At 45.9% G+C, this 24,418-nt stretch overlaps 1 protein-coding gene across 1 annotated transcript in view; it reads right to left on the bottom strand.

Moving 5' to 3' along the window:
- The window catches only part of CC2D1B (coiled-coil and C2 domain containing 1B), a 637,449-nt gene that overhangs the window by 361,602 nt on the left and 251,429 nt on the right, over nucleotides 1–24,418 (bottom strand). The window contains exon 11 of the mRNA XM_069232670.1: nucleotides 18,183–18,313. Coding sequence (XP_069088771.1) covers nucleotides 18,183–18,313 — 131 coding nt within the window. The remainder of the gene's footprint in view (nucleotides 1–18,182; nucleotides 18,314–24,418) is intronic.

Below are 24,418 nucleotides of genomic sequence, written 5' to 3'. Positions count from 1 at the left end.
ATAGAAACCCCAGCAAATGCAGGATGTTTGCTGTAGTCTGGAGGTGGGTGAAAACTGCCTGGGACAAGCCCGCCTTTGGCAGCCAGTAGCCGAAGTAGGAAAATACTGGAACTCCGAACACTCTAGAGGGGCCGCAACCAACACCATCACTTAAGTGAATTCCTGAGGGGCAGTGGTAAGGCCGAAAGGGAAAAGAGTGACCTGGAAATTCTAATGGCCCCACTCCGAACCGCAGGTAACACCCGTGGGCTGTGGCAGATCTAGCACTATCATTCTCCAGAATCCAGCTCAGACAGAACTTGAGCCAATGTGAGCATTATGAATTTCTCTTTTCTGAGAGGGTGCAGATCTAATATAGAACAGAGGGATCCAACCTTCTTGGGAACCAGAAAGAAGTGTGAAGCGTGAATAACAACCACGTCCTACTTCTGGTGCAGCCACTCTCTCAATGACTCCTTTGGCCAGAAGAGTCTGTACTTCCTGAAAGACCAAGGAGAAATAATCCTCCAACAGCCCTTCTTCGGATGGAGGCAAAGGCAGTGGGGTTTCCACAAACAGAAGGGCGTACCCCTTCCACACAATCTGAAGCACCCACTTGTTGGAGGTATTCACAGACAACTGGGGTAGATGATGTTTGATCTCTCTGCCAACTGGATGGCTCTGAAGGATGGAGGGTGCACTAAAGGGGCTTGAGGGGTGATTCTGACCCGCCGGGGTCGGCGGGAGCACCGCCAACAGGCTGGCGGTGCTCCGCAGGGCTTTCTGACTGCGGCGGCATGGCCGCGGTCAGAACAGGAAAACCGGCGGTGTCCCGCCGGTTTTCCGCTGCCCTGCTGAATCCTCCATGGCGGCACAGCTTGCTGCGCCGCCATGGGGATTCCGACCCCCTCACCGCCATCCTGTTCCTGGCGGTTTCGACCGCCAGGAACAGGATGGCGGTGGGGGGTGTCGTGGGGCCCCTGGGGGCCCCTGCATTGCCCATGCCAATGGCATGGGCACTGCAGGGGCCCCCGTAAGAGGGCCCCACTTTGAATTTCAGTGTCTGCTTAGCAGACACTGAAATTCGCGACGGGTGCTACTGCACCCGTCGCACCCTTCCCACTCCGCCGGCTCCATTCGGAGCCGGCTTCCTCGTGGGAAGGGGTTTCCCGCTGGGCTGGCGGGCGGCCTTCTGGCGGTCACCCGCCAGCCCAGCGGGAAACACAGAATAACCGCAGCGGTCTTCTGACCGCGTAGCGGTATTCTGTTGGGGGAACTTTGGCGGGCGGCCTCCGCCGCCCGTCAAAGTTGGAATGACCCCCTTGGTGTCTGCCTGAGGGCTGGGGAACTGGACAGCACACTGTGTCTGGCTCATAATCTTCTTTGGGATCTCCGACTCCGCTCACAAAATGACTGGTTAGTGTGTTGGACTAGCAGGTATGGCTAGCACTGTGGACGCACGTATGTACCCCAACCACAACCATGGGAGAGGCAAAAGGAATGCTGTTGGGACCAGGCAGACAAGGAAAGAACAAGGGACCTAGTGGTAATCCAGCTCTCTCAAAAGTGTTTGAGAGCTGTGTCAGCCTTGTCGCCAAATAAATGATAGCCGTCAAAGAGCATGTGGATCAAGGATGATTCCCTGAGAATCTAGTGAACAGCAACCAGGCATGGGGATGCAGAGCCACCATAGAAGTCAGGGCTCTATCCAGCCCACATCTGATGGAAAACTTAGCAGTCGCCTGGGTGTCAACCAGGGCTAGTTAGGGATTTCTCAGGTCTCAGGAAGCTGCTGTGCAACCGAATCCCACAACACATGGGAATGTTGGCCCAAGAGGTAAGCGGTGTTCACCAACTGCAAAGCTAGGTTTGTGGAAGAGAAAATAGGCTACCCAAAGGTGTCCAGGCTCTTGGATACCCTGTCTGGTGAAGTCAAAGGAAACACATTTGGACTGATCTTGGACGTTGAGACCTGCACAACTAGACTCTCTGGGAATGCTGGACCTCCTAGGGAAAGGCAGTGGTTTTGGGCAATCATGCTATGCACTGTAGCCTCTGTGCAAGGTTTGGCTCAGGCCCTGATGAGAATGTTGGAAAGTGCTTTATTAAAGGGCAGCCGCACTTCAGTCAAACCGGCTCCACAATGAAGCACCTCATCCAGACACTGTATAGCACCCTGTATCTGGTTAACTTGACCTCAACAACAGGCAGCTTACGGTCAAGGACCTCTGCTGTCCTTCGCATCATGGTTGGAGGAGGATGTGCCTTCCTCCAATGCAGGGCACGGAGGGGCAAGCATGCCAGAGTAGGGTAAAGTGTCCAGGCCACTGGCATCACACAGTTCCTCATGCCAGTTTTCAGGTGGCTAAGGCTCCTCTTCCAGGGGACCAAACCTGTCCTTCTCATCTCCCCTTTCAGTAAGGAAGGGTTGGTCCAGGGTTAGGAATGGCCTGGAAGGGTGATCATATTAACACTGAACAGCACTGATTTGAAGTCTGGAATGACAATGGGCATATCATCGAGCGGCGCCGGAATGGAAGGAGCCAGGCGAAAGAAGGCACCAGTGACTGCATAAGTCCAGATCCAGTAGCAGATCCAGAAGCTCTGGCTGGTGTCCAGGGTGAGCCCACCGGCAGGAATACAGCTCCTCGGAACTTGGGGTAGCACAGAGCAGGCCCAGACACTGGCTCTTCAGGGGGAGTGCGGGATCCAGGGACAGAAGGGGGTAGACGCATGGCATTTGGACAGGGAAACTAAAGAATGCTTAGACTTCTTCTTCTACTGCTACTCATCTACTCGACTTGGAAGACGAGGTCTTGGACCATGAAGAGGATCGCCCCAAAGAATGGCCTTGCATTCTCCCATGGGTGCTGGACCAGGATTGGCACAGAGCCTCCTTCTGTCATGCCAGCAGAAGCTTCAACACCAGCACACAAATGATCTTTGAATTCATGGACTCACAGTCAGAGGAGGCCTTGGGGTCACTGCCTAACCCCAGGAAACCAAGCGTGGGTTAGGAACAAACATCTGTGGATGACATTCTACACATGGCTTAAACCCACTGGGAGCAATTCTAAAAAAATAAATAAAAAAAAATAAAAAAAAAAACAGACTCGACCAAAAGTTGAAAAAAAGAGGTAAAAAATGACCAAGGTAGCTGTCTGGATCTGTTCTGTTGGTGCAGAAAGAAAAGAACTGATGTCAGAGTGCCAGGGTGGCGCTTATACGGGCACCTCAATGTCAAATCCATCGCAGACAATGCCGATGTGGAGCCGATCGACACTACCTCCCAGCGCACAGAGATACTACTCAAGATTTTCAGGATCCAGTCACCTGGGGAATATTCTAAGTGAGGAATCTGTGGTTAGAAGTCTCTATCAGAAGTTTAATGCAATAACAATGATCAATAACAATGATCACAATCATTGTGAAGACTGTAATATGCTGTTCACAAATGCCAAGGATCTCTCTCTTCTCTCATAGGAAAACAAGAGCAATTTTATCTTATGAGAGGAAACCCAACTACAGATCTTGCTCAAAACAAAAAATGTATTACAGTTCTCCAGTATTGATATCATAGATTCACATGCTTGAATCATTCCCTGTCACTGAGGTAGAAGTCCCACAGTAACTCTAAATAGCAAGATAAAGGACAGTATGCCTGAAAAGATCAACCTCCCTGCCACATAAACAAACAAGAAAACCACTATAACGGAAGTAGGACTCCACATAAAGGATCAAAGGGGATGCATTTGTGATAGCATGATCCAGGACATATATATATGATTTTTCCCCACTTTCCTTACGGCTCAGCAAAGCTGAATCTGGAACCTTGCTGGATAAGAAAACAAGTTACTTACCTGTAACTACAGTTATCCAGTGTTGGTATCTTTCATAAATTCACATGCTTGAATCATCCCCGTCATTGAAGTGGGAGTCCACAGTACATGAAAAGCAATAAACAACAAATCAAATTCTCATAGGCTATAATGCTAACCAAATGACTCATACAGCCTATCTTTGTTCTTTTGTGAAAGGACCCAAACTTGGCTCCTGGCCAATCAGGCACCAGCACCCTCTAGAATACTCTCCAGAGAGGCTCTTTCCCTCAGAATTTCTAGCACAAGAGTGAAGACTATGTCATGAGAAGGAAATGCTAGCCTCCAAGAGGAGAAGGGTGGGTCGGATGTGAATTTATGAAAACTACCAATACTGGATAACTGTAGTTACAGGCAAGTAACTTGTTTTCTTATCCAGTATTTGATCTTTCATAAATTCACATGCTTGAATCTGAATAGCCAGCAGTACTCCTAATAAGCCCACAGTGGATGGTGGGTGTGAGCATTGTAATCCGCCTGTCCAACAAGGGAATCAGTTCTTTGTGACGATTCCAAAGAGTAGTGCTGCGCAAAAGAGTGTGTAGTCTTCCACGTTGCAGCCTGACATATCTTATCCAAAGTAATCTCTTGAAACAAAGCAGCCGATGTGGAGACTGCTCTTGTGGAGTGCGCTCTTGGGCGCCTAGTCAATGGTTTTCCCGCTTTTGTGTGGCAAAACTGAATGGTGGATGCAATCCACCGTGCTATGGTAGCCTTAGTCACTCCTGTCCCTTGCCGTCCTTGAGCATATGAGACTAGCAGCTGATCTGTCTTCCGGAGCTGCTTAGTACGCTGAAGGTATAATTTCAAGCATCTCTTGATGTCTAAAGAGTGAAGAGTCTTTTCTGCGATTGTTGATGGATTCGGGAAAAAGGTTCTTAATATTACTGGCTCGTTCAAGTGAAAGGATGAGGGCACCTTAGAATGTATCTCGGGTTCGTTCTAAGAAGAACAAAGTTGTCTGAAAAGATAAGGTAGGGTTCCTTGGTGGTAAAGGCCTGCATATCGCTGACTCTTCTCGTGGATGTAAGAGCAAGTAGAGTTGCCACCTTCCATGTGATGTATTTCAGTTCCGCTCTGTGAATAGGTTCGACTGGGGCTTTCATTAACTGAGACAGAACTATATATAGATGCCACTGTGGCGGAGGTGGACGTACTGCAGGAAAAGTACAAAACAGGCCCTTCATGAACTGCTTGATAAATCTGGATGAGCCAAGTGAGGGAATATCCGCCGAGCGTCTATAAGAAGATATAGCTGCCAGATGGATCTTAACAGATGCGTGACATAGCCCAGCCTTTGAAAGGGTGAGAAGGTATGAGAGAATTTGCTCCGGCCCAATTGTTAACGGATGGAAATTGTTCTGCAGGCACCAGACACAAAATTTCTTCTATTTGAGTCTGTACATCCTATTTGTACTGTCAGCTCATGCCCTGAACGGAATCAGTTTGCATTCCTCACCAATGTTCATACCCTGGAACTAATGGAACTCAGGAGCCATGCGTGCAATTGCAGAGATGCTGGATCTAGATGAAGAATCTGACTTTGACTCTTCGTGAGAAGGTCGTGCTTGCAGGGAAGACGTATGGGATTGGTCACCGACAGGAGCAGGAGCTCCATGTACCAATACTGTCTGGGCCACTTTGGCGATATGAGTATGATCATGCAACTCTCTGACTTCATCTTCCTCAGAAGCCTGGGAATTAGATCCTGGACCATCTCATCGAAAGAGTATTCCCCCACGACTCCGGGAGTGGGTATCGACTGGCGTAGAATTGGCATTTGGCATTCTGATTGGTGGCAAATTGACCCAGGGCCGTCCTTCTGGTCAAGTTCCCATTCGTGGCAGTTGTCGTCCGTCGTGCTGAGAGAGTCCGCCAGGACGTTGTTGGCACCTGGCAGGTGCTCCACTCTCAGGCAAATGTTGTGCAGCGTGAGTCAGTCCCAGAGAGATTGAGCTTCTCTTGAGAGGGACAGAGATCTTGTTGCTCCTTGCTTTTGATATAGAACATGCTTGTTGTGTTGTCTGTACGGACCAAGACAGACGAACCTGCAATCCGTGGAAGGAACGCCTTGAGAGTGAGAAAAATTGCTTTTAACTCCAACAGATTTATGTGCATTCTTCTTTGAGCATCAGACCATCCCCTTGAATGCACGTCCTGTAGATGACCTCCCCAACCCTCCAATGAAGCGTCCGTTGTGATAATGAAGTCTGTCATTGGAGTGAGAAAGGTCAACTCTTGAGAAAGACGGTTGGTCTGAGACCACCATCGCAATGTCTCTACTATCCTCGGTGTAACATTTATTAAATCCTCAGGATCCTTGAGATTGGGTCCACTGCAGCTGTAACTCCTCTTGCAATGGTCTCAATTTTCAACCTTGCTAGGTGGACTAGAATGATGGATAAGGAGATCCTGCCTAGAAGCGTCTTGAACACTCGTACTGAAACGGACTTTCTTCTTGAGATTCTGACAGCCATGTTGGTTAGTTTCTGCTGCCTTGCCTGTGTGAGATATGCTTTGCTCTTGATGGTGTCGAGTTCTGCACCCAAAAAGACTATCCTCCGTGTGGGAAGAGTGACTGATTTCTGGAAGTTTACCATTAGACCTAAGTTGTGAAATAGTTCTAGGCAGACATTAGTAGCCTTGGACGCTAGCTGCGATGTAGGGGCTTTTATCAGCCAGTCGTCCAGGTATGGGAAGACCTGAAAACCCCTCTTGCGGAGAAAGCCTGCTACTGGGGAAAGACATTTTGTGAACATTTATTCAAGCCGAATGGGAGGAACTTGAATTGATAATGGGCACCGGCCACAGTGAAGCGGAGATATTTGCGATGCTTTACATGTATCAGTATGTGGAAATAAGCATCCTGGAGATCCATTGTTGTCATGTAATCTCCAGGGATCAAAAGGTGCGGGATATCCAACAGTGTGATCATACCAAAGGATTGCTTCCTTAGAATCTTGTTCAACTTCCTGAGGTCTAGGATTGGCCTCCATTCCCCTGAACTAACCTGAGCCCTCTGTGCTGCACCGGAATCTCTTCTATTGCTCCTTTGGCGAGCATTAGGAAAACCTCCTGCTGAAGCAAGTGAAGATGAAGTGGTTTGGATTGTCCTGGCAGATGGTGTGGTGGTTTTTGTATAAATTCCAGCGTATGACCTCGAGCCACTATATGCAGCACCCATTTGTCTGATGTTATGCTTTTCCAATTCTGAAGGTAATTGAAGATGTTCGCTCCCACCTGATGGCCCTGCGAATACTGTGGAAGCGTAGCCGGTGCCAGGCAAGAATCACTGCTTGCGAGGTTGATCCCGGGCTTGGGAACTCTGTTTTCTCCTCCCGCCTTCTCTAACATAGGAAGCTGTGGATGGTTGCCTATAATGCTGCTGATAGGCCGGTCTATATTGAGGCTGTTGATACTGCCTATGGTAGGAGCCTCAAAATGTTGAAAAACCCCTACCTCTTGCTCCCCGAAAGGGACGCTTTCGGTACTGCAAAGTACCCAGGGACCGGGCAGTGTCCGTGTCAGCCTTATGACCTCGAATGCGTCATCTACATGTTTGCCAAAGAGAGACTCTCCATTGTATGGCTTGTCTAGCATTCTGGACTGTACCTCTGGTCTGAAAGAGGTCGCTTTTAACCAACCTTGGCGGCGTAATACAGCCGCTCCCGCTAACGAAAACCCCTGGAAGCTATGTCCAGGGCACAGTCAATTATCTCCTCAGACGTACGCTCTCCTTCCTGAAGGATCTTCCGTGCCTCCGACTGCTTGTTCTCAGGAATGAGATCTAATAAGGCATTCATATCAGACCACATCTGGCGATCATAGCGACTTCCTTCCCTATCAGAAGGGGTAGATATAGAAGTTGACGGGTTCATAGAACGGCTTTGGGCCGCTTGGGAGATGACGGAATCCGTTCTTGGATGCCGTATCAAATACACTGGAGAGTCCTGTGTCGCCTTTTACTTCTTGTCAAGCTTCTGTGGGACTGGTGGAACAGTCGCTGGGTTCTGCATGATCTTGATACCCTCACTCCAAATGAAGTCTATAATAGGAATAGTCCTCACAGACTTTCTTGCTTGTTCCTTGAAGTTATGGAGGAAGCATTCTGATTGTGAGACCGACGTTGGCAAGTGATATGGTGTGGCCGCCCTATCCATCAAGTTGTGAAACCCACCTATATCCTCTGGTGGAGAATCTGAAGGACGAGGAGGTGGTGGAGAAGGAGTAGGGGTTAACTAATCGTCCCATTCATCACTAGGATGTTATGGTGTTGAAATTTCTCCTTCTCCTTCATCCCCGGAAAAGAGACATCTTCTTGGGGGGGGGGAAGGGGGGGGCTAATGTAGACTGCGGTGTCAGCCTGGGAGTTGCTGGAGGTGGAAGTGCACTCCTTGGTGTAACAGGAGATGTTGGAGGAGGCGGTTGTTCCTCTGCTGCAGTTGGGAACTTCCCCCTGTAATCTTGCAACATTGACTGCAAGTCCTGAATCAAGGAGGCAGGTAGCTGTACAGTGTCTCTTGGCTGATGCAGAGGTTCGTAATAGCGTCTTTGATGAGAATAATAAGGTTGGTATTGATCGTACTCATCATCATCCTCTTGATACTTAACATGCAACTGGGATGGGCTGTGTGCATCACCAAATGGGCCCTCATCGGACTCTTCCCAGTCCAGAAGATGACTAGGCAGCAAGGTTGTTACCTTACTTGGTGAAGTATCCTGTGGATATATTGTAGACCTGGACATCGCTTTAATTTTAACTGTAGCATGAAGATCAGGAGACCCAGAAGAAATAGGAAATACATCCTGGGTTACAGCGGCCATTGGCATCGTCGATGGTGTCAACGACGATGGTCCTGTCAATGGAACTGATGTTGTAGATGATTTCTCCATCAACGACGGTCTCGTCGACGGTGGTGTCGTCGACGGGACTCTCGTCGACGGTAATTTCGCAGACGGTGGTGTCGCCGACTGTACTCTCGTCGACGGTATTCTCAGCAACTTCTCGGATGCTATCAACGACAGTTGTCTCGTCGACGATGGTGTTGACATTACCTTCAGAGACAAAGTCTTTTTCTGGATGAGCCTTCGTCAACGGTGGTATAACTGAAGGAATAGGAGCTTTTGACGACGGTCTCGTCAACGGGGCGGTGGAGACGGTAGATGTGAAAACCGTTGTCACTGTCATCGACGGAAGTGCCATTGTTGTCAACTTAAATTTGAGAGATACCTTTCTAGAGGTGGAAGGCTCATATGAAGGAGAACAGTGTGATGACTCCTTCTTTCAACGAGAAGAGGATGGCTCAGATGAAATTGAGCCTTGTTCGCCCTTAGCACCTTCTTTATAATGCATGTTTTGACGTTTCCTGGATTCCTCAGATCTGGACCTTTTATGAGGCTTTTCTGGCTCCCTCTCCTCACCTGAAGTACAGGATTTTGCCTGTAACCATGTCAACAGGGTATCTCTGTCGCTGAGGGTCTTCGCAGAGAAAGTGCGGCATATCTTGCAGTCTTTCACCTGGTGGACTGGATATAAGCAGTATAAACAGTCTTTATGTGGATCATCCACATGCAGCCTTTTCTTGCCACAGGTCTCACAAGGGCGGAAAAGGCATTTCCTGGAAGAATCCGACATTTTCAGAGTTTTCTGAGAAAAAATCTTCCTGTCAGAAGTAGAAAACTGAGCACAGCTCAGGGAGACTCCCTTCACACGATGTGCGGTAGAAAATCTGAGGGAAAGAGCCTCTCCGGAGAATATTCTAGAGGGTGCTGGTGCCCGATTGGCAAGGAGCCAAGTTTGGGTCCATTCACAAAAGGACAAAGACAGGCTATATGAGTCACTTGATTAGCATTATAGCCTATGGGAAATGTTTTTGTTGTTTATTGCTTTCCATGTACCGTGGGACTCCCACTTCGACGACGGGGATGAATCAAGCATGTGAATTTATGAAAGATCCAATACTGGATAATCTTGATTGTTTTAACCTGGCCAACACAATAGTAGTTCACTTACCTTCTAAATACAGAAGAACGATCACCCATCTCATATGGATCACAGCCAGACCTTCTCTCTAGGTGACAAGGACAAGTCCTGCATCACAACCCAGGATCTCTGAAATTATCGGCCTGGCTCAGGAATTCAATGAATTACAGATTGTAGGTATTACTGTGGACTACAGAAACATGCCAGCACAGGCCAGGGTACTAGCTACTATTAAAACGTATGCAGTCAGATGGAAAACGTTTGTGTTTGGTGTTCATCAAAGGGTCTGCATCCCTTGTCAATTCAACTACATCAACTACTGCTTTACCTGTTAGAGTTGGCTAATTTGGGCGTGAGACAAGGCTCCATTAAAGTTAAACTTCACCTTGCTGCCACAACCAGATATGGTCAGTCTCCAGGGCAGCCATCTTTACACCTCAAAGAGAGATAAAATAGTTTATAAAAGGTCTCCTAAGAATGGGTCCTTCTTCAAGCATTCCACTAACAAAATGGGGCTCATCATAGTATTTTGCCAGCTAATGAGAATCCTATCTACCCAATCCATAGAGCTCATATCAGATATCTCTCACTGAAAACTGCTCAACAATCAGAGGGTCTTGCCTTCAATTCACGAAGGACAATGTTATTTTACAAACGAATCCACAATATATCTACCCAAATGAACCATTTAGAACCTATTTTACTAAATGCTTAATTCCGAAACATCGTGGATGCAGCAGAAAGAGCACAACATTCACTAAATGTACAAAGATGCCTCAAGTTTACCTTGAGAGGACAAAATATTTTAGAAAGTCTGAAACGTTTCTGGTTACATCTCAAATCTACTGAAAGGCTTCCCTTTATCGAAGCAGGGAATTTCCAGCTAGATGGGGGAGACAAATGAGTTCTGCCGTAGGAAAGAAGTGAGATCCCTTACAGGGACAATTGACTGCTCACTGTAGGTGCGGCAGCCTCAACAGTACTTCCTTGAAATATATATATATATAATAAAACCACTGGTTTTCAGCTGTTCTATAAGAAAAGCATGTATTTTGTTGCTAATAACTTTGGCCCCGTTCGATGAATCTTGGGGTGATCCGTCTGAGGGGCAGAGAAAAAAAGGGAGAAGGGGGCAAAACGCTAAATCCCAATGCATTTTTCATGGACTTCTTTAAGAAGGTCAACAGCAAAAAACTGCATAATTACACCAAATTTGGCAGGAAGCTAGACTTTGATCCGCAGAGTGTGCTTTTTGTGATTTGGTGTAAATTCATTCAGTAGTTTTTGAGGAATTAAGGTTAAAAAATAGTTGTATATCTGGTCTGCGAGAGGCTCGAGAGATTCTCATGGGAGCCCCCATTAAAAAATAAAGTGTTCCGATTGGCCCAGGGAGCTTTGTGTCCCTTGGGCCATCTCCCTCCCGTGGGAGTCTGACTCTATTGACTGTCAGTAACATCAGAAAAGAGTTGTGGATAGCCATTTCTGGACAAGGGAGCTTAGTGCCCTGCCTGAAGTAAAAATTAAAAGTAATATTAACGGGGCAAAAATTGCTGCAATCCCGCTGGCCTCCCACAGATTCGGCACGAAAAAAACAAAATTGCGGCCAGGCCGCATTAATTAATTATAGGCCCTCAGGAGCCCACCTCCTGGCCGTATTCAATACGGGGAAAGGGGGCATGTCCTCCGCACCATTAAAGGCCCTGGGGAGCCCACCCACTGGGGCTGAAATTTGTATAAGCGGGCAGGGGGGCCAAGTGCCCCCCTCCACTAGCCTCCAGAGGCCCAGGAGATCGCCATTCCCCAGGGCCGATTTCAATAATAAAGGAGAGCGGGGCCTGTCGGTCCCCCTCCCCGAACCATGACAGGCCCCAGGAAGCCCAGTGCCGGGGAATTAATGTATATGGGGAGAGGTTAAGGGCGCCCCCTTATTTCCCCCATGCCATGAGAGGCTCCGGGGAGACCACCTCCAGCGCCAACATTTCTAAAAATGGGCACCCCATCCCCACGGACTGGCTCTTATGCTGTGTCTCGGGAAGCCCACCCCGGGACATCACTGTTTCCCTACCTGCACCAACCCAGACACGGAAATCTGTTTTTGCTCTGGCTTCACAGGAGCATTTCTGAATTTCCCACCAAGCAGGAGCAAGCACAAAGTCTAGCCGGCAGGAGCTTTAAAAATGCTCCCGACACCTGGGAGCAGGCTTTTGATCGGTCTTCCTGTCCGCATTGAGGCAGGCAGGGAGGCAGATCAAAATTCTGCTCCTGCTCAGAGAGTAGCATTAGTAGCTGCTCCCTGAGGGCGGGAGCAATGTCAGCTTCAGCTGAATGCGGGGAGCCGGCTGGGGCCACGGAGGTTTGGGGCTCTCCTCGTGGTGTGCCTTCAAAAGATTGGATCCCCAGGGCCTGAAAAGGTTTGGGAAAAGGGGCTCTGCAGCCCCTTCCCCTTTTATTTTTGTGGTGATCCCGAGGGATGGGGGCAATGCTGCTTTAATTAAAAAAATGCAGCCCTGGGCAATGGGGTCCGAGGGCCTAATAAGTCTCAGGGAGAGGGCAAAGTGCACCTCCTCCTCTTACATTACGAAAGAGACCCTGGGGAATGGGGCCCACCAGGGCCTAATAAGGCTAGGGGAGGGAAAGCCATGAGGCCCTCGCCTTTAATAATCAAAAAAAGCCCTGAAGGATCGGGTCACCAAGGCCTAATAAACTTGGGTAGGGGAGCCATGTGTCCCCTCCCCTTTAATAAACAAAGGCGGCCTGGGGGATTGGGATCCCTAGGGTCTAATAAGCCTTGTTGAGAGTGGCCACTTGGTCCACTCACCCTTTAAAAAAGAAAAAAAATACTTGGGGTAGGGTCTTCAGAATCTAGTAAGTTTTGGGGAGGGAGTCACGTCGACCCCCTCCCTTTAAAAAAAAAACATACGGTTTTGGCCATGCACAGAGGGGGGTTGTCTTTACATATTCATAAAATATAACTTTGTATTGAAAAAAGCTAGATATTCACTGGAAAAAACAAAGGCTAAATTAACGTTATAGTTAGGTGTTATAAAAAGTTTTTAAAAAACTTTATAAATTCACTGAAAAAAACAAAGATTAAAGTGATGCTATAGTTTGGTGAATATGTCAGTGACAACATTAAAGTTTTGCACTAAACATAAAACACAGAAATTCACCACTTATAGTTAGCAAAGATAACTATAACTTGTGTCCTCGCCATGCAAAGCTTATGACCTCAATATTATATCAGTCATGTCGTTCTATGACATCATTTTTGCCATTGCTAAGGTTTTTTTTTTTTAAACAAAATCAGATCTTTTTTACCACACCCAACGATAACGTCACTCTAACCCTTGCTTTTTCAGTGAATTTCTAGTTGTTTTTTTAGTTTTTTTAACGCAAAGTAATATTATGTTACAATATATAAAGTCAACCCTGCTGTGCACAGCGGAGGATTGTCTCTGCAGCCAACCCCTTGCAAGAAGGCAAGCCCACGGTGCATAAGGCCTTTTGCGATCTGCTGTGTGCGATTGGCCAATTGTCCCTGAACCGACCCTCCATAGGTAGCCAATCCCAGCCAGGTATCGCCTTCAGCCAACCTCCCACAGACAGTAAGTGCATTGGCCCTCTAACCCAAGCCTTAAGAGGCTCTGGGTCAAACATATTTATATTAGGTGAGGGAGTGCATGGCTCTGCTTCCTGAGCCCAAATGGGCACGTGGTCTCACTCCCCAAGTGTGTGTGTGCATATATATATATATGTATATATATATACACCCACACTTAAATGTGAAATTTGTGTGTGTGAATTGTTCATGCTACACACTACTCTGGTTCAAGTACATGAATATATAAAAGACCAAATGCTAGAAAGGAAAAAGTAACTTATCTATAACTACAGTTCTTAGCATTGGTATCCTTCAGAGAGGCTCGCCTAGATTTTCTGGTTATTATGATAACTTTTACTCTTGTGCTAGAAATCAGAGGTGAGATGATCTCTGGGAGGGGTTATTATATGAAGAGGAGCTCAAGAAGAGAGAAGAAGACTCTGATATGTCGAGGGAGGTCATTCCATGTTTTGGGTGCGATGTAGAAGAACGAGCAGACTCCAATTTTTCTTTTCAGTGGAATGTGTGTGAGTGAGGGTTAATCAGACTGTAGGTGTCTGGTGGGTTGGTGAAAGTGCATGTGGTTGTTCAGGTATTCTGGTCCTGTGTTGTGTAGGGCTTTGTACATGTTTGTGACAAGTTTGAATTGGCTGCACTTGTTATTGGGGAGCCAGCAAAGCTTTCAGAAGTGTGGTATAATGTTGATGCAGTGTGGGAGTTCATGTATGAGTCCTGCAGCGGTGTTGTGGAAGGTCTGAAGTCTGTGTAGGAGTTGTTTGGAGATTCTGGTGTATAAAGTGTTGGCATAGTCCAGTCTGCTAGTGATGAATAGTTGTGTGACTGTCCGTCTGGTGTTCTGAGATAACCATTTGAACATTTTTCGCAGCATGCGTAGGAAGTGGAGGCAGGAGGTGCACACTGTTTTAACTTGAGCCATCATGTTGAGCTTGTCATCTAGGATGATATCTAGATTTCTAGTGTGGTCTGTGGGTGTTGGTCCTAGCTCCAACGGCCAACAGGTGGAGTTCCTTGGGGAGGTCTTATTGCTGAAGACCAGTACTTCTGTCCTCTAGGAGTTGAGCTGCAGGCAGTTGGTTTGCATTCAGTCTGCTATCATGGGTGAGGCTAGAAACACTCTCATATCATTGGTTGATGTTTGTGTGTTTTTCACTGAGGTAAGATACTACTACAGGGACACAGTTTGAGGTTTTTTTCATCATATCGTGCTTTATAATGCTATAGAACAAGCATGTGAATCTATGAAAGATTTAATGCTGAAGAACTGAAACTTTCAAGATATTGTTTGTGAGCATGGTAGTGATCATAAAATCCTTTTCAAAATGGTTTTCGACCAATATAACAGGTTTTAAATATTGTTCTGCCAAAATAGTGTATCCAAAATATTGACTACCATAATATGGTGATGTTACGTATTCATAGGTAAATTTAGATTTACTATTCTTAATTTCACATCTACGTACCTTGACTATATATGTAGATCAGAGATCTGTCTATGCTTAAGAAGCAGCCTAACAAGCAGAGAAAAAATCAAGTGGATAAGAGTCAGCCTGCATTTGAGACACTTCAGGGCTACTACCCTGATGGTTTCAACAGGTTGATATAGACCAGAAGAAAATACTCCTTGCCAAATTTTAAGTTTGATGTACTGCTGGACCTGTCTTGACATCAGTATGCTTGTATTGCAATTGAAGAAGTCTATTCAGGCCCTTTCCGACAATAGAAAGAATGTTCAAAGTCAAAACAAATAGCTAAAGCAGAGCTTGTGAGAGTCTCAGAGGCGTCCAGGTGCCTCAGAGCAAGGGCTTGAGAATTTATAGAATGCTCACAGACCAGAAACCTTCAGATGTTAGGAATCTCTTCAAGAGATGAAGGTTCAAATCCGGATAAGTGCATCATCGCATGGACAGAGGACAAGTTCTAGATACCACTGTAAGAAGTGACTTCTGGTATAAATCAATATTTCTGGTGTACATCGTCTTCACCAAAAGTGGAGAAAATGAGGACAGGTCATAGACAATACTACAGGCAGTGTGACATACAGGCAAGCCACAAATAAAATGGAAACAACTCTATTTTTTAATACGGATCTCTCCCAAATAATGGAACTGCAAAGGATGCAATGCATACTACTCTCACTAGGGGTTGAAGAGCTTGCGAGCAAAGATAATTATACTCAAAAAACCTCAGTGTGATGACCCCAGGCAAGAGATGCCTCATTTAGAGCACTATGCACCCCTCTAATTTCCTTGCCTTGTTACCAGAGGGGAACACTCCTCCATGGGCTATATTATGTTAGAAGCTGCTATCCAAGGAACAAGTGAGAGGATATCACTTCTGAGAGACCTATGACCTGACTTCAACTGTTGATACCAGACTGCATAAGGCATGTCTCCCTGGGTGCCAATGAATTTGCTGAGGAGTGACCACTGTAGAAGACTGACAGCTGCTACGTTAACAATCCCTCAAAGGCTAAGGCAGTTTCGTACCTATTTATATTTCTACCCTTGCATCATCCTGGCCAATCTCCGTGTTATCTCACCCATTTCCCTCCCCTCCCCTTTCCACTTCATGATTTCTTCTACCACTCTTCAGCCTCAGACAAAGTCCAGCATGGAAGAGGGCTGGATGTGGGGGAGCATCACGTGTTTCTCCAATGGGGACTTCCAGAGTGAGATAACAAATGGGGTCCAAGAGGTTTGAAAGCAACAAACATTATTAGCATACACCTAATTTGTTGTGATGTATATTTTGTAGCCGTTGCTACATAAGGTACGTTTGCTGTTAGTATTTTTTTAAATCCAATGAAAGTTAGAAATAAAGAAAGAGCCTGAAGCTTGAAAACATTGTCAGTAGACATGAACGCTGCATAACACACACCTTTTCAGGTTGCCAGTTGAAGGGCATTGTTGGGCAAAAGTCTATACAGACCACTACTGTAAAGAGCACAACAGGGACCCAGGAAGGGTTTGGTCAGCAAACAGGAGAGTAAGCATTCAATAAACCCTGCATATTTACCACAACACTTTGCAAGAAAATTCCTTTTTAGCTACCAGTTACTATGTAAAATCTCTAACATTTCACTTGATTTCCCAAACTATTCAAGTGGGAGTGAAACAAATCTAACACATAAGAAGGCAGACTGAAGTCCTTCATTAAGCTCCAATGGCAAAACCTCAGCCACTAAGGCTATGGTTGGACTGTGATACGATTTCTTCTGGCAGCCTGTACAATATGCAGGTTATCTGAAAATCCCAGATGGAAATAGGTTGCAAGGGACTGGATGATCAAGGGAAATGAGGAAGTACCAGTTGCTGTGAGAAATTCAGTCCAGGAGTTAGAAAAGGTGAGAGTGGGGCGATTTTAACTATGCAATGACACTGAAAACCAGAAACAGGTGTAGAATACCACAAAGGGTCAACCATACAGTGAAGCAAAGAAACCATCAGGGACAGCAGTCCTTTGCCTATCCAGGAAGTAAAGAAATCACTCATGTAGTTGTGTCAGGAACCATGTGGTTCAACGTCCTCAAAATACTCAACACAAGGTAGACCACTGAACTGTTCAGCTCCCACTAGTGTGGTGCACAGATCACTGTGCTAAAAAAATCCACTTCAGGATTGAAAAATCTAAGCAGATGAACTGTCTAGAGACCCAACTTGCGCTAGTGCCTCTCTACAAGAAGTAATGGCCAGACATCACAGATAATGTAAGCAGCTGTCATCCTGCATTGACATATACAAACTATCTGTGGTGTTGACTATGGGAAGCAACCCTCTGCGGCCTTTGTGTGGCAGGAAGACACTAACTCCATCATGCTGATCTGGAGAAAGGAGTCCTCAGTGGACTAAAGATCATGAACTTAAGCTTGCTGACAAATGAGGATAGAAAGAGTGAAAAAAAATAGACCCACCAGGAGATACTGTCTGAGACCTGAGGAGGCAGGCAGGTCAACAGAGTACAAACATCTGATCCCAGGAAGGGGTCACTTCATTTGGCACAACTTTGAGCAGCACATTTTTTAGCAAATGTCAACATTGAAGGCCATATGACTCAGGACCCTCGGAAACCATCAAGGACACCCAAGAGTTTTTATGTAAGTTAACCCAGGGACAAGGTTATTAAGATGTTTTCATGTGACTGAAACTACTCTGGTCAGTATTTATACACTAGTAAAGCCTATTCAAAAGCAACCTGGCAGGTTGTATGATGCAAAGCACACAGTAAGTTTACAGTGCCCAGGCTTTGCAAGCACTGCATGCACAGATCAGCTTTTGCGAAGTGACCTTGAAGCAAGTTATCAGTAGCAAGAGAAGAAAAATAGGAGGCGGTGCTGTAAAGGCAGAGATATGAGAGGTAGAACTGCCAGCTATGAAGTCATGTCTGATGGTCTTGATTGGGGGGGAAAAAGAAACTGAGGTAAGAGATAATTGAATAAAAAAATAGTAATTATGTTCCAGAGCAGCAACTCAGAACTACAGACATTCCATGATACTTGGGGTAGTGGAACGGAGAGTACCAGTAAGTAAGATACACCAATGATTTGGGCATTGATAGGAATAAGCAACCATGCTGAAAATGCTGGCAGAGTACTTGAGAATCTAGAAATAAAGGCAGCAGTCTGGCCCCAGATCCAGCGCTTGCTCCAGATTGTTCAGTGCTTACACATTTTGCCAACATAACTAAACATACTATTTTAAGATGCACAGTAGTGGCAACCAACCTTAGCTATTCTTTCATGCATTCTGGCTTTCCGTTCATCTCCACTCGCCTTTGCCTGCTCAGCTGCAGTTTTGTACCTTTCCATTCTTTGCTGCAGTGCTTCATGTACAGTGGTTGGCTGTTGAGGAACATCTGCGACCAATTATAGACACATAAAAAAAGAAAAAAGTAATCCAAATTAAGTCTTTTCAAACATCCCACCTCTACAGTTAGCGATCCTCATTATAGTTACAAATAGACAAGAGTTTGAGGTCTCATCTTTTTGGTAGCTATAATATTGGAGACGTCTACGTTTCCTCAGTTGTTCTGATTCCAAAATTATTTAGCCACTGTTAGAAATGGGGTCTCTAGTTGGCAGGCAGTTTACACCCTATCTCTATCCAAGTAGAGACGCTCACTCTAGTCAGGATAAGCGATGTACACAGCTCAGATAACCCCTGCTCACCCCCTCAGCAGCTTGCACAAGCAGTCAGGCTTATCGCAAAGGCAATGTGCAACGTATTTGTACCAACACACACAGAAGCACAGTAAAAACACCAAAAAAGGACTCCAAAACAGTTTAGAAGAATAGCCAATATTAAAACAACACCAAAATGACAAAAATCCAACATACACAAGCAAAGATATGAATTTTTAAGGTAAAAAAGTCTTAATCCATAGAAATCAATGGATGTGTTGTTTTAGCACAAAGTATCTGAAATTCATCAAAAATAAAGCCGCACAGGTGAGCGCGCGTCGCAAACGCAAGCAATGCGTCAATTCCTTACTCGCAATTGAGGCCTTGCGTCAATTTTTTTTCTCAGTCAGGAAAGCGATGCGCCAATTCTTTCCTCATAGGGAAGGGATGCATCGATTTCTGGACATGCAGCCTCAGGTCCGTGCAGAGATATTGCAGATTTTGACGCCCAGGATCAATGCGTGGAAAATTCTGATACTCTGTGAGAAGGGTCCACGTTGAGAACAGGTACTGCATCGATTCTCCAGCCGCGAGGCGCTGCATCAAATCTTTAGCCACGGGACAGACATTGCATCGATTTTTCTGATGCGCACACATTGATGCAGGAATTTTACCCCGCAGGTTACCTGCTTCCACTTCTGAGGGCCCAGGGTCTGGATTCGGCACCACTTTGAAGTCAGGACTCTCAGCAGAAAAGCCCAGGCACTGGTAGATGAAGACTTTGATGTCCCTCAGACTTCAGAACAGGGGGCAAGCTGAATCCAAGTCCTTGGAGAAACTTCACATGTAGGTTTTCAGAAATCAAAGTCCAGTCCTTTCCCTCTTCAGGCAGAAGCAGCAGGCCAGCACAGCAAAGCAACAGGCAGAGTGGCAAGTCATCCTCAAGCATCAAGTTCCTCTCCTTAGCAGAGGTTCCTCTTGATCAAGAAGTAATCTAAAGTTGGGGGATCAGCAGTCCAATATTTATGCTCATTTATGCCTCTGAAGTAGGCAAACAAAAGAAAGAAATAAGTTACTTACCTGTAACTATGGTTCTCCAGTATTGGAAGCTTTCATAGATTCACATGCTTGAATACTTCCCTGTCGTCGAGATGGGAGTCCCCGTTGTAATATAAAAGCTTTGCTTAAATGTGTGTGTGTATATATATATATATATATATATATATATAAATAAATGTATATACAGGATATGTATTAGGCCCTTGGGTTAGTAGCATATTGCAGTCATTATGTATAAAAAAGGACCAAAATCTGAGTCAACCAATCAAAATACACCACACTCTAGAACCCTCCGGCGAGAAGCTGCCTTCACTCAGATTTTCCAAGCACTATTGCTGTAATGTGGATACAACTGAGAGAATGAATGAAGGTGAGCTCCTCAGGGGAGGTGGGTGGGTCGCATGGGAATCTATGAAAGCTTCCAATACTGGAGAACCATAGTTATAGGTAAGTAACTTATTTCTTAATCCTATATTGGAACTTTCATGGATTCACATGCTTGAATCAGAACAGTAAGCAGTAATTGTCACATTTTCAATTTAAAGTATCGGTACATGTGGAAATCAGCAAAATATATGAGCTCTTCAAATAACTTATATTTGGCAATTTAGTGAAAAAAACCCAGACAAAATAGAAATGAATCACGTTATTTAGAAAATGTGACGTGACAGGGAAGAAGCGGAAGGTGGGAAGAATGAGATGGCTCACCTTTAGATGTTGAAGGACCGCTTGGCCAATCGCTGGTCCTGGAGCACCTCCGCATCCAGGAAGTATTTGGCATCTTTCACATTGCGGCTCGGCAGATGTCAGGTAGAGATACACCTGAGAATAATGCACAGGACGTGGATACAGCTCTGGTGGAATGTGCACGAACCTTATCTTGCAAAGGTCGACCAGCTTTCTGATGGCAAAAGAGTATGGCATATGCAATCCATCTGTAAATGGTGTGTTTATTTACTGGGAATCCTTTCCTAGGAGCACTAAAGGCTATAAACTGCTGGTTTGTTTTTCAAAATGTTTTTGTTCTGTCGAAATAAAACTTGATGCATCTCCTAAGATCAAGCGAATGGAGAGATCTCTCTCCCGCAGTTTGAGGATTAGGGAAGAATGACCGCAGTACTACAGGCTCATTAATATGAAAGTCTGAAGGAACCTTAGGGATAAATTTAGGATTAGTGCATAGAATAACCCGGTCATGTGTGAACTACAGAAAGGGTTCTTGGACTGTAAATGCTTGCATTTAGCTGACTCTACGCACAGAGGTTAGGGCAAGGAGAAGCACCACTTTCCATGTGAGATTTGATCTTTAGCCTGTGTATGGGCTCGATCAGTTGTCCTAAGACTATGTTAAGCTGCCATGCCAGAGGAGGGGCTTTCACTGGAGGGAAAGATCTCAAGAGACCTCTCAAGAATTGTTTTACAAGTCTTTTAGACCAAAAAGATGGTTTACCTGACATTCTCCTGTATCGAGAGTTGTCTGCTAGATTAACTTTGATGGACGCATGGGCAAGGCATGAGCGTGCTAATTGAAGCAAGTAAGGTAAGATTTCATCTGGCGTGGAGGATATAGGATGCGTATTGGTGGAGTGGCACCACAGACAGAACCACTTCCACTTTAGCCGATAAGTTTTGTTTGTGCTATCAGCTCGGGCTTTGGCAAGGATGTCCTTGCAATCCATAGAGATGTTAAGTGGCCAAATTCATTTAATTCAGGAGCCATGCCGATAAACAGAGACCTGGGGTCCGGATGACTCACTTGGCCCTGGTTGATGATGAGGAGCTTGGAAATCGGCTTCAACCTGATGGGTGGACATGCAGATAGCAGAAGAAGCTCCATGTACCAAGGTGGACATGGCCACTGTGGAGCATTAAGAATTATCCAACAGGGTTCTGACTTGATCTTGCTGATCACTCTTTGGAGGACAGGAATGGGAGGAAAAATGTGGGCATAGATTCCATGCTATCGAAAAGGCATCCCCCCACGACCCTTGTTGGTGATGCCAGCTTGCGTAATACTGGCATTTGGTGTTCTGGGAGGTCGCGAACAGGTCCAGGTTTGGCTTGCCCCACTGGAAGAAAACGCTGTCCAGTGTCTTCTGGTTCAATTCCCATTCGTGAGGAGATGTTTTTAGTCTGCTGAGTGAATCTGCTACGGTATTTTGGACGCCTGGGACGTGCTCCGCCCTTAAGTGCACTGAATGGTGAATACACCAAGTCCAAATGGTTTGTGCCTCCTGAGACAGTAGCTGTGAGCGAGTTCCTCCCTGTTTGTTGATGTAATGCATGGCTGTCGTATTGTCTGTTCGGACAAGCACTGCTGATCCCCTAATTCTCAGAAGGAAGGCTTGCAATGCTAAGAATACTGCCCTGAGTTCTAGGAGGTTGATATGAAGAGAACGGTGAGAAGGGGGCCACTTGCCACTTATTTGAAGGTCTTGGAGGCATGCGCCCCATCCAACCATTGATGCATCGGTCATTACGGTTAGCGGAGGAATCCGAGCTAAAAAATGCACTCCTTTGGAAACATGTGCCGGTACTGTCCACCAGTAGTGAGAAGCTATCATTTGTGGAGTTATCTGCAGTATATCGTCAGGTGAACGCAACAATGTGGAACAAGGTTTTTACAAGATTACATCATTACCAGTAATGATTTGTAGCGTTGGACAGATAGAAACTTTCTTTGTTGTATTCTTCTCGCTAGTGTGATCAGCTTGTCTTGTCTTTCGAAAGTTGGGTAGGCTTTGTTTTTTTCTGTGTCCAGTATAGCGCCCAGGAACGATATTCTTGTTGATGGGAGGAGCTGCAACTTGTCTTGGTTGAGAGTGAAGCCTAAGTCTTTGAAGAGACGCAAGGTCGCTTTGACGGACCTGCAAGAGGAGAGAATGTCCGGAGCCTTTATCAACCAGTCGTCGAGGAAGGGAAAAATCTGGTGGCGGTTGCGTCTTAGGTAAGCTGCGACCGGGGCTAAACATTTGGTGAAGATCATGGGTGCGGATTTCAGCCCAAAGGCAAGCACCTTGAATTGGAAATGTCTGCTTGCTACCCAGAATCGTAGAAACGTCCTGTGGTTTGGGTGAATGGGTATATGGAATTAGGCATCTTGAAGGTCTAGGGATGCCATATAATCCGTTCTGTTGAGGAGTGCTAAGACATCTTTCAATGTTACCGTGCAGAAAGATTGTTTCTTTAGGTACTTGTCTATGGAGGATTGGCCTTCATAGACAAGACTTTTTTCGAATTAGGAAAAAACTGGAGTAGAAGCCTCTCCCCCTTTGTGAATAAGGTATTTCTTCGATTGCTCCCTTGTTTAACATGATCCCAGCTTTCAAGATGACTTATGTCAGATCAGAGTCGTCTATCATACCTGCCAAGGAGCGCTAGGGAATTTGCAACTCGCACAACAATGGGAGACATTGAGGAGAAGTGTTTTCCGATATTATCCAGGTGTCTACCTTCCTTATATGGCGGTGTGGTTACAGGCGCGGAAGGGTTACTGGAGCGCCGTTGCACTGCTTGTGATATTATGGAATATGGCTTTGGATGACCTGAAAGGCATGCAGGAGCATCATCTGTAGAGTTATATTTGTATCCAATTTAGGCAGCACTGCCAGTACTGTTGCAGGGTTACACATTATCTTTAAACCTTGATTACAAACGTGGTCTATTATTGGAATGGCTCTGATGGTTTTCCTGTGGGATTCTTTAAAATCATACAGGAAACAGTCTTGTTGAGCTGCAGGCATTTGAAGCTCAAAACGTGTGCCCGCCCATTCCAAAAGATTTTGGAAAGGACCTATATCCTCCGGACGGGATTCCACCGATGGTGGTACAGGAAAGACAGATGCTTGAAGTATATATTCATCCCACTCATCTTGTAATGAACGAATCTCGCAGTTTTCAGCCTCGTCATCTGAAGAAGTTTGTGCCGGTGGATGTACAGCCTAAGGGAAGCCCTGTGGTTAAGGGCTAAGCAAGCACCTGTGGTTGATGAGGTTGCGGAGGTGCAGGTGGAATGATGGGAATCACTGGTTGTGGAACATTTGCAGGCATTGTCCGGAATACGTTCTCTGTAGGGTACCTACATAGCTTGGAGATCCAATACCAGACCGGAAGGTAAGGACACTAGGCCCTATTGCTGCTTATGAGGCGGCTGTTCGTAATAGTGGTCATAATAAGGATCATTGTCAGAGTATTCCTGACATTTAACTCGTAACTGAGAGGTGCTTCTAGCCGCTCCAAACATCCCATCTTCCTCATCCAAAAGGTGTGATGGCAATAACCTGGATACCATACTTGGGGATGTAATGGATGGGGTCAAATTATGTTTTGATATCTTTTTAAAAGATATGTGGTCTGTAGACGAGTAAACGGTAGACGGTCTTTGTATTGGTGTGGTCGTCGACAAGAGCAGCATTGTTGTCGACGGCAACGTCATTGGCAACCCCGTCGATGGAGGCGTCGTCTCTGGTGGCACCGTCGACGGTGGGGCCGTGGATGGGAGCTCTGTCAACGAGGTAGTCGCCGGTAGGATCGTCAACGAGGTGTGAAGCGCCGACGAAGAGTGAGGTTGCTGTGACGATATGGGACGCACCGCTAATGAAGATGATAGCATCGTCGACGAGGACTCAGTTGATTCACTCAGCAGACATAATGAGGTTACTGTTGATACCAGAGCCTTCGACGAGGATATTGTCAACGATGGTGCTGTTGACGGTGCTGATCCTGGTTTTTTTCAATGCATGTTTGATCAGCAGAGGCGGGTTTGGGGGCTCAGAGAAGGG

Source organism: Pleurodeles waltl, chromosome 4_2 (assembly GCF_031143425.1).
Source record: "Pleurodeles waltl isolate 20211129_DDA chromosome 4_2, aPleWal1.hap1.20221129, whole genome shotgun sequence".
Classification (NCBI taxonomy): Eukaryota; Metazoa; Chordata; class Amphibia; order Caudata; family Salamandridae; genus Pleurodeles; species Pleurodeles waltl.
The sequence above is the reverse complement of the archived record's forward strand: the minus strand, read 5'-3'. Positions and strand labels throughout refer to the sequence as shown.